Source organism: Nelumbo lutea, chromosome 1 (assembly GCF_056320005.1).
Source record: "Nelumbo lutea isolate HS-2025 chromosome 1, American lotus-T2T, whole genome shotgun sequence".
NCBI classification, from domain to species: Eukaryota; Viridiplantae; Streptophyta; class Magnoliopsida; order Proteales; family Nelumbonaceae; genus Nelumbo; species Nelumbo lutea.
The window spans coordinates 3,199,511-3,221,701 of NC_142684.1; the positions used below are offsets into that span (position 1 = coordinate 3,199,511).

Genomic DNA, 22,191 nt, shown 5'->3' on the forward strand with positions numbered 1-22,191 from the left:
TTATGAAAATGTAATTTCTAACTTATTTTTTATTATTTTCTTATAGGTTGAACCTATTAAAGGAGATACTTTACACTTGCAAATGAAGACATATTTGATCAAACTTCACATGTCAACTTTTTTTATTGAGTTTATTTTAAGGAAAATTCTCGATTAGTGCCATATACTTTAAACCTAGTGCCACTTTAATCCCCGAACTTTAAAATGCAACAATTTAGTACCTGAACTTTCAAAACATGCTAGTTTAATACCTATCGTTAACAAATCGTTAAATGGCACTTAAAGAGACATAAATTCCCTTCGGATGTCATCTAATTTTCTTTATCAACCATCTAAACATTGGCAAAAGATGAATAGTCCAAAATCCTTGCCTCTTCTATTCAAGAAAGTTGGGGTCACTAGAATGCCCATAGAGACGTGACCCCAACTTTCTTCAGAGAAAAGGATTTGGGACTATGCATTTTTTGTCAATGTTTGGATGGTTAATAAAGAAAATTAGATGAAAATTAAAGGGTATTTGTATCATTTTTAAATACCACTAAGTATTGGATTGGCATGTTTTGAAAGTTCGAGTATTGAATTGCCACATTTTAAAGTTAGGAGACCATATTAATTGGGAATTTTTGCTCCTTTTATTTTATTCAAGAGCGTTGAGTTTGTAGTAGATTTTAAACACATAAGTGTATTAAAGCACTTAGAGATGCAATTCATTTTTTCATTATATAATCATTTATTGGAATCTTGTGTTCAAGTTCCATCTTATATTATAAATGAAATAAGTTGTGCTAATATTTGATATAGGAAAAAAAGCTTCAAAAAAGTAATGAAAAATTATAGGACCTAGCCATCAACCATACATTAATAATTTTAGTTACAAATAGTTAAAAACTATTTTTCTATAAATTGCTTAAATTGTAGTTATATGTTTCCATTTTTAGATACGAATAACCTAAATTCATAGCTATAGATTTATATTTTTTAGCTATGGTGAAATTAAACCATAGCTATACATTCATATTTTTAGTTACGTGCAATAAAAAACATAGGTATAGATCCCCATTTTGTAGCTATAGAGTGATAATGAGATATGGTTGTGAAACAAATCATAGCTATAAAGTCAATTTTTTTAGCTATAAATAACTTAAAAACCGTAGCTAAAAATGCACACATCATTATTAGTTCAAGATTTCGTTATAGGTATAGACTATAGATATAGGTTAATTTTAGCTATGAATTCTATCATCTATAATTATTGCCTATAGCCATCGTGGCAACAACTACTATTTTTTATCATAGATAATTTGAAACTATAGACCTATAGCTACGTTTTTTAAGTTATTTATATCTATGATTTTGTCTATAGCTATAGGTTTATTTTCTTGTAGTGTAAACAAGATAAGTGCAATGATTGCAAGATCAAAGAGGTTAATTGGACTGCGTCAATCCACTTATATTGACAAGATTGTCAAAAAATTCAGCATACAAGATTTCAAAAAGGGATTCATTCATTTCTGACATGGAGTCACTTTCTCCAAAGGAATGTCACCTAAGACCCCTGAGATATAGAGGATATAAGAAATGTTCTCTATGCCTCTATCGTAGGGAGCATCATGTATGCGCTATGTTATGAACTCGATTTAACATTGCTCAAGTTGTTTGTGTTGTGAGTAGATATCAATCCAATACAGGACAAGAGCACTAGACAACTATGAAAACATTCTAAAATACATATAAAGAACTAAAGACAATTGTCTTGTTTTTTATGGTAGTCACTATAGATGATTGGTTATGCAAATATTGACTTCCAATTTGACCTAGATGATAGAAAGCCTACATTGGGATACATCTTTATATTGTGATCCTATGCAGTTAGTTGAAGAAGTAGCAAATAAGAATCCACAATAGTTTACTATAGCCACATATATTGTCATAAGTAAGGTTGTCAAGGAAACATTATGGATAAAAAAATTCATCCAGGAATTAGGAGTCATACCATCCAACACATCACCCATTCCATAGTTGTGTGACAATACTAGAGCCATCGTTCAAGCCAAAGAGCCAAGAGTCCACTCTGACTAAAAGAACACTAAGAGGAAATATAACAGTCTATGGGAGATTGTTAGTAGAGGAGACGTGTAAATTCAGAAAATAGTATCAGTGGAAAATGTGACAGACTCATTAAATAAGTTACTAACACAGAAAATGCTCGAAGAATACATGGAAAGTTTGGGACTAAGGCTAATACCCGATTAGACCTAAGTAAAAGTGGGAGTTGATAGATAGTGTATGCCCTTAGTTCCAATTAAATTGATGTACATAAACAATTATTAGTGAATGAATAAAGTACATTATTGTTTCATGTTCTTATTGGTATGTTCTGCCATATAAAAGTTAGAAATGTTGAAAATATTTTTTTAATGGGATGGCCTTTACCCAATTGAAAAAGTAATTTGTTAGAACAAGTACCCAATAGTACCTCCTAGAGATCCATACCCTAATGCCCTATTTGCTTTTCAAGAAATTACTTACCTATGTTCTTTAATTTCCCATGTAAATAAAACAATGACAATTTTAGATATAAAAATCCATTATAAACTATGAACTTATGAAATAAAGTAAGGGATATCTTAGTCATTGCTCAAAATCCTAATCTAAGGAAATAGAGCATCATGTTCCTCGCTGGTTGCTAAAAAAGACTAAATCCATAGGCTATATTCCTAAATGCAGTACTACATATCGTGTTATAATGCAAGTAATGAGAACAATTAAGAAACAAACTAATAACCTAAGTGATGCATGAGCATGTTATTTAGAATATTGCAAAGGTAAGCAACTAACAACCTAACATTATGCGTAAGCAAGAAAGTAAAGCAAGTGGTTAAACCAATGGAGCAACAAGACTATGAGCCTATCCTTTTCTTGGGTTCATGTTGTTGCCTTCTCATGTTGTTCCTATGCCAATTTCACTCATTTTGAAACATTAGATACAAACTTGATGTTGTAGAGAAGTGTAGAGGTAGAGAACTAAATGACTTGGGTTCTTAGAAAAAAAAAAAAGAAGAAAGAAGAAAAAAAAAAAAACACAAGATTTTTATAGAGGGTTGGCCAAACCCGACCTACATCCTCTCCCTAGGTGCACTGTCTAAGCATTCCACTAAACACTTGTAGACTTTCCAAGAGCCAGCTAGGGCTGTCAACTGGATTGGATTTGGTCCAATCCAATCCGATATTGGTCCATTTATAAATGGGTTGGACCTAATCCAGTCCAAACCCAAACAAACCAAGTCCAGTCCAATCCAATTAAAATGCAAATGGATCGGATTGGGTCCAATCCAAATTGAATTAAACTCCAAAATAACATAAGAAGTCTAGAAAAATATATAAAAAACTACAACACCTCCCACAATTCAAGTTAGTTCAATTAAAATGCAAATGGACCATATTGGTTTTAATCCAATCCAAATTGAATCAAACATCAAAATAACATGAAAAATCCAAAAACAAATATATAAAAAACTACAACACCTATTGCAGTCCAATCCAATCCAATTAATATGCAAATGGATCAGATTGTGTCTAATCCACTCCAAAGTGAATGATTCACAAAAATTACATGAGAAATCCAGAAAAATATATAAAAACTACAACACATACTGCAATCTAATCCAATCCAATTAAAATGAAAATGGACTAGATTGGATCCGAACTGGATTAATTATAATGTAAATGGACCGGATTGGATCCAAATTGGATCACTTACAAGGTAAATGTATTGGATTGGGTCCAATCCAATCCAAAGTGAACGAATCACCAAAATTACATGAGAAATCCAGAAAAAATATATAAAAAAACTACAAGACCTACTACAATCCAATCCAATCCAATCCAATTATAATGCAAATGGATTTGATTGGATCCAATCTGGTCCAATTAAAATGTAAATGGACCAGATTGGGTATCCAATCCACATTGAATGAATCTCCAAAATTAATTGTGAAATCCAGAAAAATATATATAAAAAAAAACACATCACCTATTGCAATCCAATCCAATCCAATTAAAATTCAAATGGACTATATCAGGTCCAATCCGATCCATAATGAATGAAAAAACCCTGAAAATATTAAAATACAAAAACATATGCTATAATCCAATCTAATCCAATTAAAATGCAAATGGACTGGATTGGGTCCAATCCAATCCAAAGTGAATGAAACACTAAAGTTACATGAAAAGCCCAAAAGGTATAAAAAGAATACAAAAACATCTACTGCAATCCAATCCAATCCAAAGTGAATGAAACACCAAAGTTACATAAAAAAACCCAAAGAAATATTAAAAGAATACAAAAACATCTGCTGCAATCCAATCCAATAATTGAGAATTTAGGCTCTATATATCTGATGTAGTAGAGAATACACACACCCAAGCAAATCTACAAGATACCCACAATGTTCTAATTTAGGTTCAATGCATTATATCTTTCTCATGGAATCAAAGTGTCTACGCCCTTCATCCACCAATCATCCATTACTACAAGCACTCAAAACACCAATGAAAGTGATGCCATCTGGCTTAGCACCAACCAAGTTCATCTTTGAAAAGAGCTTTAGTTGTTTGGCCAGTCATAACAAACCCACAAACAATAGCAATTCATGAAGTCATGTCATTTTCCCCAATTATCCTAAAAATATCTATGGACTTTCTATGCACGCACATTTGGCATACATGGCTATGAGAGAAGTACCAATAATGACATCCATTCTAATCGTATTTTCATCAATGTATCCATGGATCCATTTCCCATTCTCTAGAGCTCCCAACTTAGCACAACATGAAAGGAGTACAACAAGACTGAACTTATCCGATTTTACTCTTTTCGTTTACATCTCCTAAAATAGAGACAAGGCTCCATCAAATTGGTTATACTACACATAGCCATTAATCGTAGCCGTCCAAAGAACAACATCCCTTGCAAGAGTCCTATCAAAGAGCTCTGTAGCCTCATCTAGCTAACCACGATTCAAGTACCCTAGAAGCTAGCCATGCTTGTCCTAGAAATTACATTACCCATTTTTGCATACATGTCCATAAGTGAGTTCCTCACATAAGAATCAAATTCAAACCCACATTTCACAAAAAATCCATGGACGTTTCTCCCTTAAGAAACTGCCTACAAACACCCAACTACATTGAGAACAAAGGGATAAGTGAAATCGTCAGGGGATAAATCACTTTCCCTCAACCTATTGAAACAAAAGAACTTATCTAAAGCTACCCTTCTTTGCAAATGTCTTCATCATTAAATTGAAGATGATGAGGCATGGCTATTGAAAGTAACAGAAGATTCTCTTTGCATACACAAAATTTCTAGAATTCAGAGTTGTACAGAAATGCCATGAGCTTACTGAATGCATCCCTGAAACCCCTGCTTTTGCTTCAAGCATTCAAACAAGGATTTCAGCCAAGGTTTGATTCCACAAATAGGGTTTTAAGACTTCTAGGGTTTTGGCTTTAGTTTTCATTGGTTTCAAGCTTCAAACCAGCCAACAAGGTTTCGATCTTATCTTTAATCGGATTATTAGGAGTTTGGCTTTGGTCCAATTGAATATAGACCAATTTATTATGGATTGAACTGACCCAATAATTATTACGGACTATCCAAATCCAATTTAATAAGTTTCGGATCAGATGGGATCCAATCCAAAATTGGTCCACTTCTCAAGTGCCTATAGGACCTTACATAGAATTCTAAGTGCTATCTTAACTTGACATAACTTATAGATACCTACCCAACCTAAATTGGTAGGACTTCTCACTCTTGATCACCTTTTACAGCTAATATCACAATAATAGCTTAGATACAAATCAAACACCTCTCAAATAGGTAGATACAACAAATACAACCAAAACTACCCAAAGTACAAGATAACGCTATAAGCACTCTAGGCTCAAATGGGGCTTTCTTCTACCTTGACGTACAAGGATTTTCTCTCTTTTATCTCACGGGGCCAATACATGAACTCTTTCAATAGTGTTAGCCAACAGGGATAAGAATGGACTTAGAGTTTTAGAAGCGGGATCAGTGAAGGGAAAAAAGGAATAGGGTTTAGTTCTCAGTGGATTAAAAATATGATCCCCTTTAAAGAGTGTGGTCTCCCTATTTATAGAACTGGAGAGACAAACTACATTGTGTGAAGCCAAAAGTCTTGAATATTCCACAGCTTAGATAGTTATTGGCTGCAGATCCTGTCAATTTCTCGTGAGGGACTTGTGTCCCACATGACCAAAAGGTTCTTAGAGCACAATCTTAAGCCTTCTTAGGGAATGATGTGTGTCAATTTAATTTTAGGGAACGAGCAACCATGGTTTTTCTGAGGTATTAGCCACACGTTTGACACCCTCTGACTCTCACCATGCCACTATTCTAGCCCCATAACATTTGATCATTCGGTACATAACTTGCCTAACAAAATAAATATATCTTGGTTTTGAGTGCCTCATGGGGCCAGCTTGATGTGGTTCCATGAGATGAAGTAGTTCACTCTCACGAGGCAGGATTAATATAGCCTTGCGAGGCAATAGTAAGTTTAGCCTTGCGTAGTGAACTTATCTTGCAAGGTTACATTAATGTGGCCTCGCAAGGTTAAAATAACAAGAGCTCATGAGGCGATTAGTGAACTACACTTGATAGACCTCGCGGGCTCGGTTCTTGTTGCATCTTTGCTTGTTTTGTAAATAAGCTTAGGGCTCATAGTATAAGATCTATTTCTATGATGTCTCTGGGTCTCTATAGATTTCTTCACATTAGGGTTCTAAGTATAGGATCTGCTACTATGGTGACTCTGGGTCATTATAGATTTCTGTACCATGTGTGACCTCTGACCGCATAGGGCTCATACAACCAGGGGTAAGCTCGGAGGCGATGCCCAAGACTAGTTTCCTAAGCATGTAGTGGATGAGCTATTCTTGTGACTAGAGATTTTATTGCTCGGTTGCATTGCCATAAGTAATTTAATGCGCTTAATAATGAAGTTGGTGTTGTAATATATTGTAATTGCACAAAGATGGTAAATATTTGAAGATAACAAGAAGTATACATTTCATTAATAAGAAATAGTTGTTACAAGCAAACTATTTGGTAGAATGTCTATTCATAATATTGTTTTAGCTAGTGGCCGTTGATGGTCTTGCCATCATCATTCGCTTCAGGGTTCCATAAAACGTAAGAGCCTGATGAGTGTGCTTTCTTTATAACAAGGCCAACCCAGTTTGGAGTAAACTTCATAGTAAACTCGCCTTGTCTTACGAGCGAGCAACACCATCTTGAGTAGTTTATCTCCCTCCTTAAGTATTAGCGGTCTCACCATTTTGTTGAAGTTGGAGGTCGTTATCTTTCTATACTTTACTTGGCATTATAAGCTCCTCTCCCTTATATCATCTAGGGTGTCTAGTCTACTACAATCCTTTTGATCCTTGCCACAATACTTTCCCATTTCATATGCTATCAAAACTATTCGATAGATGCCTATACATGTGTCGTACTATCCTGGGATGTCCCCAACTTCTTGGCTTTCGATAGATAGTCAATTGTCTTTCGGGACTCTAATGGATACCCTAAATTTATGGGTAATATAATGGAATAAAAAGTTGGCTATGTTTGATGTTGCTGTTCTTTTCAGGGAGATCACTTGGACCGCTTTGTGAAATAGTCAATACCAACTATAATGAAGCAGTAACCTCTAGAGTGTGGGTTTATTTTGCCAATTAGATCTATTCACTGAGTATGTAAAGGCCAAGGTGCGATCACTTGTTGGAATTCATGGGCTAGTTGATGGATTCTTCGTCCATGTAATTGACAGATGTGGCACTTTCTCACAGGTTTGGCTGCGTCATCCAACACCGTTGGCCAGTAGAGCCCTAGATGTAGTATGTGGCCGTACAAGGCATTTTGATCTTGGTTTGTTGTTGGCTCCCTACTGTAGGCTACTTCTAAGATTTGTGGATTTGATCCCCTTCTATGCAACTCAAGCGTTTATCCCTAAAGGATCTACGATAAAGCAATTCGTCTTGCATGTAAAACCTTTCCTAGCTAATATTGTCTGCTGGTAGGGCACTTGTTGTTAAGTATGCAATGTTGGGGCCCCTCCAGTCAGCCTCCCTAACTACCAAGCACCCAAATTTGTTAATCTCCACTATACATTTCCTGCAGTCATTTTGTACTTTCACTGCATCCATTTTCATATTTGGTCAGTAATATCCCATGTGCTATAATTTCCTAAACAATGTCATAGTTATATTCCCGCAACATACTTTGTGAGTTTCTCTCAATACCTTATTGTCTTGTGGTGAGGAGGTAAGGTTTTTGAGCTTCAAAATTATGGGATACCTCCAATCCTCTACCCTAATCCTATCTTGTATCTCTACCTAGTGGAATAGTTTTTCTATAGATGTTTTCCCTTGCATCTGGACACAAATCATAGCCTTCTCTTCTCATGGTTAAATCTTGGAGATTGAGATGGCTAAGGCATCTATGTAGCGATTCTTGGTGTGATTTCAATGTTGGTTGGGTGATGGGCCTTATATAAATGAAGGAAAGATCTTCATTCTCATTGCCTAAGCAATGTGGGACTTGGAAAAATACTCAATATTTAGTGTTATTCCAAGTCCCACATTGCTCAACAATGAGAATAGAGGCCTTACCTTCATCTATAAAAGGATAGGTAAGTCAAGCCAAACCAACTCTAAGCGTTAAATTAGGCTCATGCTTTTTTTTTTTTCTGAATAATTCCAAATTTTAGCCATGACCGATTTACCTTGGGCTTGTGCCAATTTTTTTGCATATATTATATGTAATTTAATTTAATTTAAAATTTAAATGAGAATTTTTATTATTGGATGTAATAGACCCGGAAAGCCTGTAAGCCTGGCTCGGGTTTGGCTTGCAAATTAGGTCTGGGGTGCGGTTTGGGTTGGGCCTGGACCTAGAATAAAGCACTTATCATTAGTGATATACTCTCAGTCCGTGCCCGACCTAGCTTGACCTATGATTTCTCCTGATATCTCCTCTGAAATTTCTAAGGAGTCTTCGGTTGGGAAGGCTATGAAGAGGTTTGCTATTGCTTGGCATTTGATGGCTTTAGGCTAGGTGTTTTCAATAGTTGTACTCGATGGGATCACTGTTTGGCCTAGAATGTACTAATTAGTGACCAATTTCTTTATCAAGTCATTCTAGGAATTGATTCCCCATAGTGGTAGGCTTACAAACTAGGTGTAGGCCAAACTTATCAATGATTTAAAGAACTCTCTAACTTTAAGGTCACCATCTAAAGCAAAAGCCTCCATGGAATCTTCAAACTTATTGATGTTTTCATAGGGCTTGCCACGTTGTCCATCGTATAGGGTCCATTGTTGGTGAAGGGTATAGCTAACCGGGTAGGTTTTATTCAAGATACGGTTGGAGTAAGGCTTTTAGAGAAGGACAAAGGTCTTGGCTCGGGTTTGATTAGCTTTGATAAGGCTTTTAAAGCACTCATGAATCTTGGCTTGTCTAACTAGAGATTTAGAGGGGTCTCCTACTTTCTCGGCCATGTAGGATGGTTGTACATGGTGGCTCTTTAACAAACAGAGGTTCATGGGGAATTGGAGTTTGATAAGCTAGATCCAAGAAGGAAGTTGTAACACCATGTGGCACTGGCTTTTATTGGTGCACCATGGTAGAGGGATCTGGGTAGAAAACTAAGTCAATGGTGGAGAAATGGAAGAAGTGGAGTTCGGGGATGGTTGAGGGCCTCCATTAGCATCTCTTTGGTGTTGAGAGTATTGATACAATCTACCTTCTGGAGGCTGGCTTACAAATGTCCATCTTTTTTCAATTCTGACAACACGGTCGATGTGACTGTGGACCTTATGGCATAGGGTTTCTAGATTGCTACCACTTCCATATCCTTCCCAAGTCCCATTTTTGTTAGGTTGGAATTTCTCTTCATTTTCTATGGATTTTTCAAGAATGAAGGGCGAGGTTGGTGCCATCTCCATGATTTGCAATACAACCAGAGATTTAGGAAGAAGGAGGTAAGAAGGTAGTGTTGTTGGAAGTTTTGTGGGAGCTTTACTAAAGGTTGAAAAAGAGTTGATAGCACAAATGGGTAAGGATCTCTCATGGGGCTGGTATTGAATGTGTGTCTAATAGAGATGCTCATAGGTCGGGTTGGGTCAATTTCTGGTAATTTGTTCAACCGACCTAACTTGGTCTGTTGGTTGTTTATTCAGCAAATCGAAACAGACCAACACTGAAACCTGAGAGATTTTAAATGTGCCAAGTGGCTCAAACCCAAACAAGAGGCTGTGTACAGACCAATTCAAGGACCTAGCACATCGGGCCTGACCATGGGTTGGGCTCGAGCTATCTCAAAAAATCCCAACTTAAGATTGAGCTTGACTTGATAATGTATTATATAACAAAAATATATTTTATATATTATATATATAATACTTTTTCTTTATTATTCTTCTCTTTTTTTAGGTAATAGTGATAATTTTTCATTATTTTTAGGTTTTGAGGTCTTTTAATATAAATAAAATAGTTTTCTATTGAATAAAAAAGGAAAAAAATCTTTTTTTAGTTTTCTGGTTAGGCTTAGGCCTGAGCATGAGTATATTTCTAGTTTTCCGGTAGGGTGTATCGGCATGTGTTGGTGCTTTTTTATGTTTTGATTTAAGTCCCAACTGCCCTCTGAACCATGGTCTGACCTGATGCCACCCCTATAGGGACGTATCGGGAATCTCCTAGTATGATATGTATCGATACTTTAAACGTTGATAAGAATGTCATATGTTATAGATATAAAATGGTTGTGGTTGTGGGATAAACATATGCTGCTAACAAGGACACTTAGTCTAATACCAATTCCTTTCCATGCTTTTTTCCAATAATGATCCATGTTGAGTTAGCATAACTAACTAGGATATTTCTTTGATAAGAAACTTTCTCGTGTCAAATTTTGACATACTCGCCCGGTGACATCCTAAAGAAGAGGAATATCTATAAAAATTCATAAAAACTCTTTTTGTATAGATTTTTAGGACATTAGTAACCTAATCTTAGAATTCAAAAGCCTTATTACTTTGAAACTCCAACCCCTTTAGTAATCTAGAATCTTAGAATTCAAAAGCACTAATACTTTGGAACTCTAACCCCTTAACCTAGAATCTTATAATTCCTTGTTGGTGGGGTCTTCTAATTGACCTTAGTGTATTTGCAATGTAATTTCCAGTTGTAGGAGTTCTATGAAGCAGTTGCTCAATTTTGTAGATGGAACTATAACAAAGCAACTCATTGCAATCAACCTGCTATTTTCCATTCTCAAGTTGTAACTTGGTCATACCATACCTCGTTCATTAAGAATGTCATTAGGAGGGATTTCAGTGACAAGATTTTATTGATGAATGGAATTGATTTTAGGGTCCTTTGAGAAAAGGCTCAACTCTATTGCTCCTATGATTGCATTAGACTTATGACCTCCAATAAAATAGAACACAATGTTGTCTGTTTTAGATTTCAAACACTAAGAGAATCTACTATCGGTTATATCATTTGAGGGTCCATGTTATGGGTGGTAGCAAGATTGGTCTATAGCCATTGATGATTCGTGAGAAATTGATCTATTGATCATAGTATTTGCATGCTCCTACACAAGAAGAAATAGACCCATGGAATTGTTTACAGAAAATTCTTTTTATTACCAATAATTTAGTGCATGAAGCACAAGAAGCTCAAAACCGATGCATATAGAGCTTAAACAAATACAACTGCGATCTATACAAACAACAAATGGTGATGAAAAATACCCTAATGAAGATCAAACAACCAACACCTAGAAACCACTCCATTCTCTCTTCATGGTACTTCTTGGGAAGGCCACTCCTAATCTTATAATAGCCACCAAAGTAGAAGCAACAATTTGGCCTGAATTGTAAAAATTATAGTCCTTGTTAGCATTCTTCAGACCTTTATTAGGTAAACTAGCGATAGAAGCTTGAGTGGTGGAGGAGGAGGAGATGGCGATGGTGGTGGGGGTGATTTGTAGTAGTATGGTGGAGGGGGAAAGGGTGATGGGGGTGGTGGGGATTTGTAGTAGTAGGGATGAGGAGGAGATGGCGATGGTGGTGGGGGTGACTTGTAGTAGTATGGTGGAGGGGGAGATGGTGATGGGGGTGGTGGGGATTTGTAGTAGTAGGGAGGAGGAGGAGATGGGGATGGTGGTGGAGGTGACTTGTAGTAATATGGTGGATGGGGAGATGGTGATGGGGGTGGTGGGGATTTGTAGTAGTAGGGAGGAGGAGGAGATGGCGATGGTGGTGGAGGTGATTTGTAGTAGTATGGTGGAGGGGGAGATGGTGATGGCGGTGGCGGGGATTTGTAGTAGTAGGGAGGAGGAGGAGATGGGGATGGTGGTGGAGGTGACTTGTAGTAATATGGTGGAGGGGGAGATGGTGATGGGGGTGGTGGGGATTTGTAGTAGTAGGGAGGATGAGGAGATGGCGATGGTGGTGGGGGTGATTTGTAGTAGTATGGTGGAGGGGGAGATGGTGATGGGGGTGGTGGGGATTTGTAGTAGTAGGGAGGAGGAGGAGATGGGGATGGTGGTGGGGGTGATTTGTAGTAATATGGTGGAGGGGGAGATGGTGATGGGGGTGGTGGGGATTTGTAGTAGTAGGGAGGAGGAGGAGATGGTGATGGTGGTGGGGGTGATTTGTAATAGTATGGAGGGGGAGGAGATGGCGATGGTGGTGGGGGTGATTTGTAGTAATATGGGGGTGGAGGAGATGGTGATGGGGGTGGCGGGGATTTGTAGTAATAGGGTGGTGGAGGTGGGGATTTGTAATAGTAGACTGGTGGTGGTGGAGGAGGCGATTTGTATAAATAAGGTGGTGGTGGAGGTGGTGATTTGTAATAATAGACTGGTGGGGGTGGAGGAGGTGATTTGTACAAATATGGTGGTGGAGGAGGTGGTGACTTGTAATAGTACACTGGTGGTGGAGGAGACTTGTACAAATAAGTGGGTGGCGGAGGAGGTGGTGATTTGTAGTAATAAGTGGGTGTTGGTGGTGGTGGGGAGTGGTAGTAATAAGGAGGTGGCTTGGGCTTGGGCTTCTCACATTCCTTATAGGGTTTCTTGGGAGCATAAGCAAACGGCTTGGCTTTCAGCACAACCTCGTAATGTGTCTTGGACTTGACCTTGAGACCAGCGCCTTTCTTTCCATCATGCCAATTAGTTGGAATGTTGCAGGGTGAACCCTTGGGAGCCACGTGGAGTTTGGCCTTGCAAGCCTCGGCTCCATATTTCCCATAATCAAAACCTTCAACAGAAATGCTGTATTTGCCATTGATCTTGGTCTTCCCGTAGGCAACAATTTCCTTGTCACCAGCCTTGCAAGTCACTTCCACGACCGCACCTGCTTCGCATACATGTAATAAAATAAGATTTCCAATCATGTCTGATATGTTTAATTAGAGTTGGGATGGATCTCCTGCCAATAAGACATGTTCCAACACCCTACCAATTTGATTTGACATCACACATCTTATTATGAAACTCTGAACCAGATCATAAAAGTGGAACGGGTCATGCATGAGATATATGTTCAGTTTTCGTTTAAGCAGTCTTTACTGTCTTTACAGGAGAAAATCTCCTTATATACTTTATTTTATAGGGAGATATTCCAAAAAGTGGTTGAAACATAAAAGCACAAATTTACCCTGACGAAAGCCAATCTCAATTTCAACACCCTACCAATTTGATCAGACATTGCAATTGAAATGGAGTGATGTATGAGATGTACGGTGTCAGATGACGTTGTTAAGGTGTTGAAACATATTTTATTGGCAGGTGATCCGACTTCGTTTAATTGAATAGCGAAAAGAGTCATAGCCATCCAAATAAATAATTTTGTTGAAGCATTCTTTGGCCTAAATACATGTAATACAAAACAGTTGTATTCTTAGACTTGAATTTGCAATAGACAAAATTGAAAAGTCATCACACCCTTCATATAACGTAAGGACAGTCTATTTATTATTTATAAATCGTAAACAGTTTCGACGGAACACCCGACATGAAGTAAATAATTGAGAGCTGAGAAACAAAGTTGTTGGAATCTTCACTTAAAAAAGAAAATCCTTCAAGACATACTTCAGTGAGATTTAGATTCAAATTTTCTTAACACAATGAAGAAATAGAAAAACATTACTGTCTTCCCTTAAAGTATAAAGAATTCAGTCTAGCAAATTAGAAATTTAATGAAGGTGGGGGTGGGGACTTGTGAATTATAGGAGTAAGGAGGATGGTGGGGAGCTGGTGGAGGTAGTAGTATGGTGGTGGTGGGGAGGGTGAAGGTGGTGGGGGAGACTTGTAATAGTAAGGTGGTGGTGGTGACTTTACAGGTGGAGGTGGAGATTTGTAGTAGTAAGGTGGAGGTGGAGATGGAGAAGGTGGAGGTGGAGGTGGAGACTTGTAATAATAAGGTGGTGGAGGTGATTTAACAGGTGGTGGAGGAGATTTGTAATAATAAGGTGGGGGAGGTGAGGGAGAAGGCGGTGGTGGAGACTTATAGTAGTAAGGAGGTGGTGGGGATGGAGAAGGTGGAGGAGGAGACTTGTAGTAATAAGGAGGGTGTGGTGATGGGGATGGTGGTGGTGGGGACTTGTAGTAGTAGGGAGGGGGTGGGGATGGAGAAGGTGGTGGTGGGGACTTGTAGTAATAGGGAGGAGGTGGGGATGGGGATGGAGGTGGTGGTGACTTGTAATAGTAAGGAGGTGGTGGAGATGGAGAAGGTGGTGGTGGGGACTTGTAGTAATAGGGAGGAGGTGGGGATGGGGATGGAGGAGGTGGTGACTTGTAGTAGTAAGGAGGTGGTGGGGAAGGAGAAGGTGGTGGTGGAGACTTATAGTAGTATGGAGGAGGTGGGGATGGTGATGGAGGTGGTGGCGACTTGTAGTAGTAAGGAGGTGGTGGAGATGGAGAAGGTGGTGGTGGAGACTTGTAGTAATAGGGAGGAGGTGGGGATGGTGATGGAGGTGGTGGCGACTTGTAGTGATAAGGTGGTGGGGGAGATGGAGAGGGTGGGGGGGGAGACTTATAATAGTAAGGTGGAGGAGGAGAAGGTGATGGTGGAGGTGGCGATTTGTAGTAGTAGGGTGGTGGTGGAGATGGTGAGGGCGGAGGCGGTGACTCGTACAGATATGGATTACCGGCAACCGATCCTACATTGCAAGATACAAGGAGAACCGCCAAGCCCACAAGAAGTGGTGGCCATGCGCGAACCCATGAAGGGTCGCCGCTGCGTTTCCCCATGGATTTCTGATAATTCTCTTGCCCCCACCCAATGCGTTGGACTTTTATTTTCCCCCGGAAAGATCAGATGCCGGCCGGTAGGAGGGGAGAGTTTTGGTTGTGGTTGTGATTGGATCATCTGGGCTTGCATGAGCAACTATTTATAGGAAGCCTTCCTAAGGGCGAGCTGTCATTGCCGGCGTTTGATGGACTACTCTTTAAAATGAATTATTACAATTACTATATTCTTTTATTTTCGTAGACTTTTGGTGCTTTTTTAGAATCGTTTGGATCCCGCCATCCTTTCAGCTAAGAACGAGTCACTAGTCACCTACTCCATACTCCATACAACTGTAGATGGTTCAAATTCATATTTAATGGACATACGTACTATTTTTTTTTCCCGCTACATGTACGTACAATAATTTGTTGTTTGAATTTTTTTCATTTCCGTTTTCCAGTGGTTCAAGTTGTGCTGGAAAGTGCTTTCTCTCTCACTTACTCAATATGTCAAAAAAGTAAAAGTGAAAACTAATCATAATAGTAAGCAAAGAAAGTAATACTTTCTCTTTGATCGAGTATTCTTTTCCTTTCCTTGTTATTTTTTCTGGGTCTGATTTATATGATTACGAAGAGATAGTTTTGGGGATGATGTCTATTTTCATTTTAGTGACATGGCACTGTTAGGAGAATGACCCACCAGACCCAATCTTACACTAATTTTTAAACGGATTTGTTATTTATTAATCTTTCTTTCTCTCCTCAAGACAAAATCTGACATTGAAAGTGGAATCCAGGTTGTTCAGTGCCCATGATGAATAGACAACACGGACACAGAGGTTAAGTCGCAAAATAGACCGAGTAAGACGACTTTTTTTTTTATAAGTAACCGAGTTAAAACGATTTGGGCCATGAAATTTATTAACTTTTTTCAATTGAATATTACTGGTTAAAAATAGATTTTTTCCATAAACTTTGACTATGAAAGAGTCTCCACTAAATTATTAATCAGATATGGTTCTATTCATCCCTCAACTGGGATTATCATAAACATTTTCATCCATTAGATACTCATCACCTTGTTTAAATTAATACAAACCTACTTATTTCTTTATTTTTTTACTTCATGGTCTACACAATGGGATTGTCCATCCTCATTTTTTTAAATGATAGTGGGATTTGATTTTAAGTTTGTATTTGGACGAAACATAAATCCTACCACCTAAATCGGTAGAATTGCATTTTTTCTGGTTCTCAAGCATGGGAATGCCCCTTATAAAAGAGAGAGAGAGAGAGAGGGAGAGAGATGTGTGAATAATTCATGTATAGCAGATCCCAACCTATAGGGAAAGAGAGATATAGAGAGAGAAAACAATTTTAATTGATTGGTAGTGATTAGTAACAATCAATTTAGACTTTGGGAAAAAAGGGGTAAGGAGAAGTTATTAATGTACCAAAAAAAATTAGACTATTTATGTTGTCTTTTCTTTATATTACCATTTATACTCTTTGTTGTTAATTAAGTTTTCTTACAAAATTAAGGTAATTTTAATAGGTTGTTACCATTTATACCCTCATATTTCTGCTTTATTTCATTTTATTTCTAAGATTCCCATTAGGGCCACTAATAACTTTATATGGATTGAATGGTAGGCTTCTCTATTTCAATATTCAAAATTGGTGATTAAGCATGTGAAGCTTGCCTCTTTAGAATTGTTGGATATAGAGTTGGCTTTCTCCTGTCACTATTTATTGTGGCAAAAAATTATGGCCACCTAATAAAGCATTGACTTGCGAAAAGACTTGGTATATCCTCATCAAGCAAAAATAAATCAAAACATGAAGAAAAAACTGTTTTTTTTTTTTTATTATTTGCTTATTTGATTATAATAATAATGTGATATGTCACAGTTAATACATTTGACATGGTTAAAATTTTTTATGATAAACGCACCTTGTAAAACATTAAAAAATGAAGCAATAAAAGGTAATCATACCATGTGACATTAAAGCGATTGATTGAAATCTTAATTTAATACACAACAAAAATTCATAAATGCATTGTAATTGCATTCAAAAAGTTAAAACAAAATTTTAATCATCTTTTCGTGACTTTCATACCAATTTCTTAGGGCTCATTAGTGTAAAAGACACAAGTTATACAGTCCTAGTTAGGATTAGACCTGCCAAAAAGTTGACCCAACCCAATCTAAAAAAAATAGGGTTAGTGTTTTATATCTAGTTATTTGAATGTAAAAATGACTTGACCCGACCCGACCCAATCAGGAAAAAGCTGGGTTGGGTTGGTTTGGATCATGGGTTAACCCGTTAATCCGATTGTCAAGTCTAATTGGGACTATTTATGCATTGTTAGAAATTTTCACTTTTTAATTTTTTCTATTTAATCTTTACTCTTTAAATTGTTAAATGATCAAGTTTTTTTTTTATATTTGGAATTTTAAGGTTAACACTTCTAATTTTGGCATTTCTCATATAATTTTTCATTTTTTTTTAAATTTCAGCTATTTTTTAGGATGACCCGAATTGACCCATGGGTCAACCCTAACTTGAACATTTAGGGTTAGGGCCTAGCATTTGATAACCTAACCCGAAATCAACATAAAGTGTCTTGACCCATCTCGAACCTGATCCACCCAACCCAATTGCCAGGCCTAGTTAGGATGTACAACTGAAGTTTAATTTATCCTACCATGGGTTAAAATTATACTTTTATTTGTGATTGGCACTTAAGTGTACTTTTGTAATTTGTGGGACATACATTAGTTTTCTACTGCAGAACGTGAAAGGGCTGAAATATTCAAATACAGTTAGCAAGTATTCAAACAAAGCATAAGACAGGCACTGGTGCGACCGATGCCCTTTAAAAGAGGAAAAATTCGCAGAGATGGCCAGCGACAACAATGCTAACCCTATAGTGAGTGCTGGCATTGATGTCATTTTCTCAAAAAATGGCACCGCATAAGTGATTCATCAGAAAAAAAAAAAAAAGTAGTGTTTCAAACAATATACTCTTATTTGGTATCATTTTTTCAAAAAAGAAAAAATATTGTTTCAAATTATCCTTTAGAAATCAGGAAAGTTTGGTCTCGAGCAACATCAAATTCAATATTTTCTGAAAAAATGATGCATTACTACCAGTGGTGCAATGGTGTGGCATCATCTTAAACATTAGATAATATAAGACCATGTTATAAATGTTGCTGCCAACACTAGTACCAAGCACCAATGCCAAACACCTACCTAATTTTGCAAATGGCCTCAACCTTTACTGAAGTAGATAGTTGAAAGTTTTATCTGGTTGTCTCTAAAACAAGTCCAATTGAAAAAAAAAAAAAGAAGAAGAAAAATCAACCTTAAAACCAAAGGGGAAACTCAAAACTTGATTTCAAACTAATCAAAAAGAATTGTCTAATATAAAGTTTGGCGGGACTTATATAATACCAAAAGAGAAAAAGAACATAATTTTGGCGCCCAACTAGTATCCCGAAATAACTGAACAAAACAAATAGTTGGTACGAAGACATTGTCGGGAACTCAAAATGGGGTCTATAACCGTCAATGTTAAGTGAGGGTAATTTAGGCGTTATAGGGCTCAACCAGATATCCGCTACATGGTCGCCTGGTCGGTTACATTGGGAATTAGCTGCAGAGTGCTGACAGGCGGCATATCGACTCAAGCAGAAATGTCTATTGATTTGCATCTGGTGCCTTATTATATGATGCACCAATTATGCATTTCGGATCCCCGATTCATCAGCGCTCAAATTGCGTTTACTGTTGTTATCCCTCACATCTCAGCTTATATTGCGCTTGGAATCCTCTCCATGTAACTGACTTGTTATTTCGTCATACATTGAAAGTTTTTCATTTGCACTGAATTCTGACCTTTATATTATGTGATATATTGGTAGTGAAAAATTTTTCTTTCTTCTGAATTTTGAATATAAAAAATATTATTATAAATTATAAATTATAAAAATTATTAAATATTTATTTTAATATATATATATATAAAAATTTTTCTTTCTTCTGAATTTTGAATATAAAAAATATTATTATAAATTATAAATTATAAAAATTATTAAATATTTATTTTAATATATATATATATATATATATATAATTTTTTGTTTATTTTTTTGAAAGTATCGTTCAAAATAAAAGATTGTATCATTATATTTAAAAAATATTAAATAAGAAGAAACAAACACCAATTTTCTTCAAAAAATTGAAAGATTCATCTTAAAATAGACAAGAATTAATAAGAAACTAAAAAGCGCTTACTCAGATACTTCCTCTCCGTGGGTAATCTTGGGCAGCAATAGACACCACTTTACTTAATACCACATGTTATGTACGGATGCCAATGATTACACCACGACAATGAAATTTAACCCCTTTATTTTTTATTGTTATTGTACGTTTCAAAAATAATTTACATAAACCCCGTAAAAATATAATACAATTGATTATAAATTCGGAAGGAGTAAAAATGCAAATAAGAAAGAGTCCAAAATTTTATATTATATATGTTTATACTGTAGATATTTTAATTTTTACTCGTTCCAAAGTGAGGGTAAAAGGATAATCGGAAGAATAAAGATGCCTTCATATTTTTTATTGTTAAATTGTACAACTACTGACTTCAGGGAGCAGTTGAGAATAATGCCATGTGTTGTGTGTTGTCGACCTTGTGCCAATAATTTGGTTTAGTACATCATGGGCTCATGGCCTCCTTTATTGACTTTTCAATAGCTGCTTTGGCCTTACCGGTTTCAACAGTAGCCTTTAATCCATAAAAAAAAAAAAAAATCAATAGATAAATAAATAAAGAAACATAAACTCTAAAAAAATAAATAATCTTACATTTTTCTTTTGTATAGCCTTAGAATTTACTTTTGCCTTGTTTGTTTGAGATGAATGAAAAGTAAAATCGGGTTCTCGCTGATCTGAAGGACAGATTATGAGAGGAAATTTGAAAAGTGTGACCAGGTCACATCATATAATTCCACTGGCAGAGCACCATTAATAAGCTGGCCATTTAAACAACAAAGCAAATGACCTGCCATTTTGAATTTCTTTCAGTAAAAAATAAAATTTATTTATCTACCAAAAACCACTTTTGCTACGTACAATAATGCTTTTGGCACCGCTAAAATCACAAATTCAAAAAGCCTTCGATCAAATGCTATGGCCCCACTTTGAGTGACATCGTGATGGGTCCATAGTAATCCATCAAGGAGTTTTTTAGAAGGTTCAAATGTTCAATGATATAGGTCTTGTACGTCGTATTTAGGGATGAAAACGGATAGGATCTTATTAGAATCGAATCGGGATATATTTGAATTATATTGGATTTGATTTAAATAAAGAAAAAACAAAAAAATACAAATATTTTTTTAATTATTTTCATCATATATATATTTATTTATAAAAAATAAATAATATAATAAATTTATAAATAAATAGCATATAATATATAAATATATAATACATCGGATTAGACCTTCTAGAATCGGATAGGGGTGATGCAAATCCGACCTGAAGAGCTGACCAGAGGTGATCCAAATTTGATCAAATAGAATCGGATCTCGGATTGGACCATGATCCAATCCATTTGCACACCTAATTGTATTATAGGCGTTTTGGTATTTGGCCAAAACACCTAATACATCTGTTCATTGGTATCGGACATATCAATACTTTAAACCATTCACAATTCACAATTTCAATTTTGCATTAAAATCATATTGCTTAATATCATAGTCGAAAAAACTTTGGCTATTGGGAACCAACAGCCTATACTGTTGAGAGGGTTTTTGGGAATGCCACGCTATCATGCAAGTAGATAAATTAATAATTGCCACCTAATTTATTTTGACAAAAAATCAAAGACATGGGCATAAATAACATAGGGCCAACAGCCAAAATTACTTGATGTAATCTCACTTTGAATTGCATGAAATGACATGGTCTTACTCGTGATGAAGTCATAACAACTAAGGCCATGATATTCACGGTTTTCGTCTTGCACTAAAATCAAACTGTACAATGTTGTGGTCCCACTATAAAATGACATTTTGACGGGGTCATAGCAATACATTGAAGGCCAATTCAAGCTTTTACTCGTGATGGGTCAGAGTAATACATCGAGTTTCATACAACATTAAAAACATAATGTACAGAGTTCAAATCAGCCCGCACAAGACTGTGTCCCACAATGTCATACAGTACATTCCTGCTGTGTAATAGGAACATTTTCATGACATTCTCATTTCTGTTTCATTTCTGTTACTATCATAGAGAGATGTTTTCAATACCTGGCGGAAATGTATTGCAGTGCATTGTGGGGCACATTCTTATGGGGAGTTGATTTGATCTCTATTGTGCAATGTCTTGACCCCATTTAAAATTAGATGAAGTGACATCGTAACGGGGCTATACCATTACGTCAAATGTCATTATGATTCGCGGATTTAATCTCGCACGAAAACCATATTATAGTAAAAGTGAATTTGAAAAATTTTTTAATTATGAATCACAAACCTTTTTGAATTTGAATAAATGCCAATTGAATTTATATTAATTAAATTAAATTAAATTCTAACAATTTATTTATTTTTTATATCTTTTGAAGGGTTATACAACCACGAGAGTCATCCCATAACCCAGGTGCAAGCTGGATTTGATGAACTTTCCAACCAGCTGGTTGGCACCTTGGCAACAATTTATACTTAATTTACCCCTTAAAACACCCTCACACCACAAAGTTAGGAGATTATATGCAACACACTTACGAGGTGCTTGAAAACACCCCGCAAGAAGTATAGAATCC

At 36.5% G+C, this 22,191-nt stretch overlaps 1 protein-coding gene across 1 annotated transcript; it reads right to left on the reverse strand.

Moving 5' to 3' along the window:
- Positions 1 to 14,291: 14,291 nt before the first annotated feature.
- LOC148873227 (Proline-rich extensin-like family protein) lies at positions 14,292 to 15,535 on the reverse strand. Its single transcript, XM_088964833.1, has 2 exons — positions 14,367 to 15,535; positions 14,292 to 14,324 (listed from the first exon to the last, which is right to left on the reverse strand). The coding sequence occupies exons 1-2, from the start codon at positions 15,354 to 15,356 to the stop codon at positions 14,292 to 14,294; spliced, it is 1,023 nt and encodes a 340-aa protein (XP_088820959.1). The 5' UTR covers positions 15,357 to 15,535.
- Positions 15,536 to 22,191: the final 6,656 nt, after the last annotated feature.